This window comes from Sinocyclocheilus anshuiensis, unplaced genomic scaffold (assembly GCF_001515605.1).
Source record: "Sinocyclocheilus anshuiensis isolate Anshui unplaced genomic scaffold, SAMN03320099.WGS_v1.1 scaffold2670, whole genome shotgun sequence".
Taxonomy (NCBI): Eukaryota; Metazoa; Chordata; class Actinopteri; order Cypriniformes; family Cyprinidae; genus Sinocyclocheilus; species Sinocyclocheilus anshuiensis.
The window spans coordinates 341,814-349,464 of record NW_015554247.1 but is presented as its reverse complement, the minus strand read 5'-3'; the positions used below and the strand labels follow the sequence as shown (position 1 = coordinate 349,464).

The 7,651-nt window shown below is 37.3% G+C and overlaps 1 protein-coding gene across 2 annotated transcripts in view; it reads right to left on the bottom strand.

The window, feature by feature from the left end:
- Positions 1-2,738: 2,738 nt before the first annotated feature.
- The window catches only part of LOC107671250 (cytohesin-1-like), a 48,160-nt gene continuing 43,247 nt past the window's right edge, over positions 2,739-7,651 (bottom strand). The window contains exons 10-13 of one of the 2 annotated variants that reach the window (XM_016464148.1): positions 5,235-5,311; positions 4,539-4,607; positions 4,279-4,433; positions 2,739-2,827 (exon numbers count right to left, since the gene is read on the bottom strand). In XM_016464148.1, coding sequence (XP_016319634.1) covers positions 2,749-2,827; positions 4,279-4,433; positions 4,539-4,607; positions 5,235-5,311 — 380 coding nt within the window. In that variant the 3' untranslated portion in view covers positions 2,739-2,748. Of the gene's footprint in view, positions 2,828-4,278; positions 4,434-4,538; positions 4,608-5,234; positions 5,314-7,651 lie in introns of both variants that reach the window. The other variant, XM_016464149.1, reaches the window with a different exon arrangement.

Here is a 7,651-nt window from a genome sequence, read left to right as displayed (position 1 = left end):
AAGTTGGAACTGCCCAACTTTATAGAAACAGCCTTTGTGCACAGACGCATTGTAGGCTACTGGTTCAGGAAACAGTTCTCATCCTCCATAAAATGCGCTGCACACATCTGAATATTTGGGTTCTGGAACCGTGTTGTAAATACAACTTAACCACTGATTTCTACACTCTAAAAAATGTTGGGTAAAACAACCCAATAGCTGGGTCAAAACAACACAATAGATGGGTTAAAACAACACAATAGCTGGGTCAAAACAACCCAATAGCTGGGTCAAAACAACCCAATAGCTAGGTTTGTCCCTTTTTAACCCAGCACCTGGGTTATATTTCCATTATAACACACCTCCATTATTAGACTGACAGACTCAACAGTTTGAGTTAAAAATCTTCGTTTGTGTTCTACTGAAGAAACAAAGTCACCTACATCTTGGATGCCCTGGGGGTAAGCAGATAAACATCACATTTTCATTTTTGGGTGAACTATCCCTTTAAGTCGCTGGGGAATATTTGTAGCAATAGCCAAAAATACATTGTATGGGTAAAGATAAAGTAAAGATTATGTTCCATGAAGATATTTTGTAAATGTCCTACTGTAAATATATCAAAATTTCATTTTTGATTAGTAATACGCATTGCTAAGAACTTCATTTGGACAACTTTAAAGGCGATTTTCTCAATATTTTGATTTTTTTTGCACCCAGATTCCAGATTTTCAAATAGTTGTATCTCGGCCAAATATTGTCCTATCCTAACAAACCATACATCAATGGAAAGCTTATTTATTCAGCTTTCAGATGATGTATAAATCTCAATTTCGAAAAACTGACCCTTATGAGTTGTTTTGTGGTCCAGGGTCACAAATAGTAACTAAGTAACACGATTAGTTACTTTTTTATGGAGTAGCGAAATATTGTAATGCATTACTTTTAAAAAATAACTTTCCCCAACACCGTTTGAATTTTTATAAAATACACCATAACCCAAGGTTTACTAAACATTTATGATCATTAAGGCTTATAGTTTAAATCCCATTTCAACATTAAACATAGGATCCTATACGGATCCTCACTGAAAAACCCACATCTTTACCTCCAAATTAGCAGGAAAAGTAGCAAAAATGTTGTTATGCTGCCACCTGCTGGTACTCTCAGATATTGTGTATGGACTGTATTCCTCTTTTTCTTTTCCTCGTGTGTGTTTTTAGCTTTCGCCACTCATTCTGATGAAATAAAAACAGCCGTTCTGAAGTCAAAACGCAAAACACAACCCCAGCTGCTATAATGTCTTTATTTCAGCATGATCTGGCTACCACTACAATGGTATCGACCTCCAGAACATAAAGATAAAAAAAGAAAGAAAATGGCACTCGACTAGTACAATACTGCTACATACAGTACACACATTTATAAAATGGAAACCAATATTCTCTATACACTAAAGTATGTACATCTTTGATAAATTAAACCAATACTGCTTAGATTGAACATTTTGCTTGAAGAATAACTGAAAGGATGACTGGAGAAACGCAAGCAGGCACTGGAGCATCTTCTGATTGAACTGCCATTGACAGTCTTTACTGACACTGAACTTGAATTTGTTTGTAGGCACATTTATTCATTTTATTAAAAGCATTTTATTGGAAGGTCCAAACACTCGATGACCTCACGTAAAATAAAAACCATATGCTAATAACCGTCCTGTCTGTCTGAGAGGTAGTACCAATGCATGATATCCTGGTAATGGTGATATCCCATAATCCTTAGCTGGCCACCATCCAGTCTTTCTGCTTACGTGTTACAATGCAAACCCGGCTACCAATATTCACAGCACTGCAGCAGCTTCTCACAACATGCTAAATAAGCATGTCGCATTTCAAGACATTGGCGTCTGCTGAGAAAATAAACAAATGCCCGTGGAGCCGTTTACCGTTAGGGGCTAATCAATCTGCCAATAAATCTAGGGTGATTTCCCACCCTCCCTACAAAGTTGGATTTCCATTGCAAATGATATAAGTCTCTTGGAAAATGATTTTTTTTTTTACAATTAAATACACAAATAAACCTCTGAGGACTAGACCGCTTGTGCAAGATTTAAAAAAAATAATAATTGCCTGTACATATCATCAGCACGAAGGAAATCTTCCTTTTCCGATGCGTGTAGGAGCTTCCGTTTGGTTTTCCACATTCTGTCAGACCTGCTGATTTCAGATAATGCAAGAGTGTGCGTGTGTGCAAGAGACGAGAGGTATAGAAAGAGGACAGAGCGAGAGAAACAGAAAGAGCGTATTTTGGTTAAGCATGAGGAAAAATGTTCTCTTTGGGGGTTTCGAGAAAGCAGCAGCAAGTAAAAAGCCTACTGACTTCCTTCCAACACACACACACACACACACACACACACACACAATCACTTGAGCAGAGCAAGAAGACATTTAAAAAGAGGTGCCAAGTCTAGCAAGGTTTGACCTCGCTGATCCGGTCTGGTTTCTTTCTGAAGCTGGGGTTGTTTTTCTCTTTGCACAGCTCAGTTGTCTCCACGAGAGGGAGCAGTTCCAGTAGCCCTGAATCTGTAACACCAGCGTCCTGAGCAGCTCTAGTGTCTCTTCATAGAGGAGACCTTCTTCTTCCTCGCTGCCAGCATCTCGTAGAAAGGATCTCTACTGATGGCCGCCCTGGAGACAAAGAGGAAGAACATTATGAGAACTGCCTCTCTTCTAATGTTAAAGCTTGTTCAGTTAGGGTTAAATAACACTTCTAGTGTCTCTTCATAGAGGAGACTTTCTTCTTCCTCGCTGCCAGCATCTCGTAGAAAGGATCTCTACTGATGGCCGCCCTGGAGACAAAGAGGAAGAACATTATGAGAACTGCCTCTCTTCTAATGTTAAAGCTTGTTCAGTTAGGGTTAAATAACACTTAATATATAGTAATATTATTGATTTTAAATTACACTATTAGATGAGAAAAAAATTTGATCTGAATTGAGGTGAATTGACACTATTGTCTTCTGTAGAGCTGCATTACAGCTGAAATTCAATTTGTTTCATTTGTTGAATTTTGCAACATTAATACTGTTATTTTCCTTTTTATTACTTTGAAGCTGCTTTGAAACAACCTGTGCTGTATAAAGAGCTCTTTAAATCAGACAGTCATTTTCCAAAAAAAGAGAGAAAAGCAAAGGCACTAAGTGCAAATAATGATTTTATTTGCACTATGTAAAAATCGCAGTATTTTCTTTGCAATAAATGTAAATAGTAGTTAGATGCTATTTATAGGCAACTTAGCGCAAAAAATAGCAGATATTTGCACCTCAGTATTGTAGTACATTATAAAACAGTATGCAATAATAATAATTTTTTTTTTAATTATTAAATGGATTCAGCCTTATTGGGACAATAAAGCCCTACCTTTATTATTAAATAACCATGAGGCATTTATTTCCACTTTTCGAATGTTTACTCCATTTTTATTGAAAATAAATGCCTTTCCAATCTGAAATACAGAGTTGTGGCATGAAACTCTAGATGGCGCAGTCCGATAGGTCTAACTCAATCTGACTTGGCGACATCATTGTCACATGGCAGCCGATTGGTTCTCTCCTGTATCAGTAGCCAATGAGCTTACTGCTCAATATTCAAATACCTGGCTTTAGTTTGCTGTGGCAGTTTGCAGCGCACTTCAGAAACCCTCCACCTTCCCCAGCTCCACCTGTATAGATCTGCTACGAGGTGATTCATGTATGCTATATGGGGGTTATTTCATGTATGTTATATGCGCAGCAGCAGTATTTCTTACATGCTCACAGCAGCATGTTGTGGATGTATTGGCAGTAGCAAGTCTCGGTACTTGCTCTGCCGCAGCAGCAGCGTAGCAGATCTATTCCGCCAAGACCAAATACATTAACATTGTCATGTACATTACCATGCCAATCCCTCCGAGAGTTGTCATAACAGAAATATGGTCAATCGCGTCAAAAGTTACCAATACGGGCCTTTCGTCCTAGGCCACTGCTATTGTTGTTTAACATTTGTAATGCTGTCTATCCCAACCAGACATTGGTCTGCCGACAAGGTGGGCTATCTGCACTTTGTGCAAATAGACACTCTGAAATATAAATATCACAACTTAAATTTACATGAAATATTAACTTATGTAAGAAGAAAGTGAGAGTGTGGAGTCATATGAGAGACATAAAACTAGAGAAAAAAATACCACAAATAAGCTGCATTTAAACCAGAATATCCCTTTAATCAAACACATATCTGTATTTAGATGAGTAACACTCACTTAATGCTGTTCATCCATTCGTCCTTCTCCTCGACGGTGGGAGCAGAGATGCGGTAGAAAGTGTGGTTTCCTTCGACGACCCGTCCGTCCGCCTCTGTCTTACATGCCTTGATCACCTGGTCCTTATTGTCAGGGATGAAGAGCTCAAAGCAATTCTGAGAAGCAAACACGGGCAGACAATCACATATCTGACCACTAGGGGGAGACACGGAAAAGTTCCTGTCTCTGCAGTTTAAAAATTGCTGAGAAGGATGTTTTACCGGCTTCTTGTCCTCCACTTCACGGATGCTGAGGTTTTCCAGGGGGATGATGCCTCTTGGTTCTTTATCCTACATGAAAAGAGCCAAATGGGTTTCCATTTATCACAATTCACCATGGACCACATGATAAAGAATGTGTGAATTATATCTAAACTAAATTCCTAACTGACTCTTTCATAAGCACCATCTTGAAAACGTTCTTGACGAGTGCTTCATTAGCAACTGTTGCCATCCTCTAACTTGTATCAAAGTTATTACGATTGGTTTCAAATGAGGCCTTACTCTTTTCAGTGACTGAGAAGCATTTGCCTCCATTATGATGTACAGTCTGCACAATTTTTAATACACACAACTAATTAAAAAATTCTATAAAGAAAAAAGCAGATAAAAATGCGTTTTAATTTTACAATTTATAGCAGGCCACATACAAATCAATTCAAAATCAACAAATGTTTACTACTTATAAGCACATCTGGCTGAAAATAAAGCTGTTAATGGAAAGTGTCAAAGGGTAATTTACATGAAAACACTACACTAATAATCAATTTTTTTTTTGTACTTTTCAACTTACAGTAATGCCACTATTTTAGTTCAATTCGCATAAATTATATTTTAAATTAGATGAGAAGTGAGAAATGCATAGCATGTATATGTTACTGTTAGACATGGCCCAAAAGATGTTTCTTCAGTACTTACAGTAGTGTACTCAAAGTAGTAAAGGCAGTTATCTGTGAGAATGAACCACCGTCTTTTCCAGGTTTTGACGCGTCCTCCTGAGGAACAAAAGATGAATGTTAGTTTTTCAGTGCAGTGAGCTGGCAGACGTCAAAGATCCGTGCAGCTGAAGATTTGAGCAGCAGAAGAGCAGACAGACAGATGAACAGACAATGAGAGCTCTTCTACAGCGACTCCATGTCCAATAAGGCCCAAGCACAGCATTCCTTACCAGCAGCACACCATGCTCAAACCAGCCGCACTCATGAATCAACCTTCACAGCTATCAGACATCACCTGATAGCTGCCATTCCTCTTAACCCCACTCTAAAATAATTTTTACCTCCTAAAAGACCAGCCAAAGGTAAAATGTGTTTAACCGGAGCTATATTCTCTATAACCAGCTGATGTTTGCTATCCAGACATACAGAGAGGTTGTCATTTCCTGAACTTGTCTTCTCCTCAATCGTCTCCCTATTACTATTAACCTCCCAATTAACTAACAGACACAATTGTGTTCGTAAACTGCTGTGACAAACTCTGACGGCAGGTCAGTGCAGCACCGGTTAAGCTCACATTCTTGGGACATTTCCCCATGTCCCTCTCTCTATAGGGACTGCAAGGTAAACACAGTGCTCGGTGATCCGAGAATGACCTCTGACCTGTGCCACCCTTGTTTCCTCTGCAGGGAAACCTGATCACAGTGGCAAAAGAGATGCCATCAAACTGAATAAACTGTATAGTGCAACCAAAAACACTTTTAACTGTGTATCAGGGTAGTTGAAGCAGAGCATATCTGTAGACATCTTTAAAAAAAAATCATTAAATCAATAAATATTTATACATAGGGGAAACTCTATTTCCACCTGTTCAGAATTTCCTTTGAATTCATGAATTGAATGCATGCATAATGATTATAAAATAAGTAGCAAAATGTTGTTTAGGCCTGTCGTTTATCATTATCTAATTATGATACTAATATAAAACACTCCAGTTTTACTGTTACTTAACATCCACATCATGCTACACATTCTCGGTCCTTAGAGTTTTATGTATTTATTTATTTTATGAAAATAATAAAACTCTTTACGCTTTAAAGTACGAAGACACTTCTTAAGTTCTTCATACAAAACAAAGGCTTGTAGGTTCAATTATTATATTGTTTTATATTATATTACAAGTCAAAACTTTGGAATAATTAACATTTTTTAATGGTTTTAAAAGAAGTCTCATGCTCAACAAGACTGCATTTACTTGATTTAAAAAAATAAATAAATAAAAAACATTATTATTGTGAAATATTACAATTTAATGTATATATTAGCAGCAATAATAATCAATAATAACTGAGCAACAAATCAGCATATAGTGATTTCTTAAGGATCATGGGACACTGAAGACTGGAGCAGACTGAAAACACAGGAATAAATTACATTTTAAAATATATCAAAATAGAGAACAGTGATTTAAGTTGTAAAAATATTTCATAATATTGCCTATTTTACTGTATTTTTATATTCTATTATATTAATAATTATATTCTATTATATTCTATTAATAATTATATTATATTATATTATTCAGGTTTGCTGAGCTTCAGTGTGAATGTAAATCGAACCAAGATTAAAGATGAACAAAAAAAAGAAATATTTCAACTTTTAAAATATTATTTTCACAACAGTAAAGAAAATCAAATGGGTATATTTAATTACATGTTTTTATGTAAAACAAAAAAATTGTCAGAAAAAAAAAAAAGCATGATCGTGACAGGCCTAATCTTGTTTAAATTAGTTTTCTATGTAACACAGCACTGCACACAAGCAGGGCATGTCAACCACCCGAAAGCATTTCAAGCATTTCTGCTAAACAGGAAATGATCCTCCTGCACTACAGACTGCTATTGTATTTGAATCTTGGCATAAGCGACAAACAAAACAAACACGAATCAGAGCACTACAGCAGGTGAGAAGTTTCTGAGCAAGCTGATTGAGTTATCGGCTGTGATTAATGATCACTCCAGTTGCGGTCGTACAGCAGAAACCCCGTCCAGAAATGCCTCTCAGAGGGAGGAGATTTGTGGAGGGGGACGTGAAGAGGCCGTGCTGGGCTGCAGAGGAGGCTGACTGACACAGGGCTGGGTGATGGATGGGCGTTCAGATCTCTGACGTGACAACAAAAAGGCTCAATCTTTAAATTCCTTTTAGAAGTTTTTATTATACGTATGCTAATGTATGTGCTAATCTCATATTCTTGACTTGTAAGTGAATCAGAACACTTCAGATATGGTTTTATTTTGGATTCAGTGATGTCTGATTCATGAAACCCACCCTCACCCAGCATAGTGGTGCTGTCCGATCTGACCAAATACACACACACTTTCCTCAGCGGTGCAGTCCAGC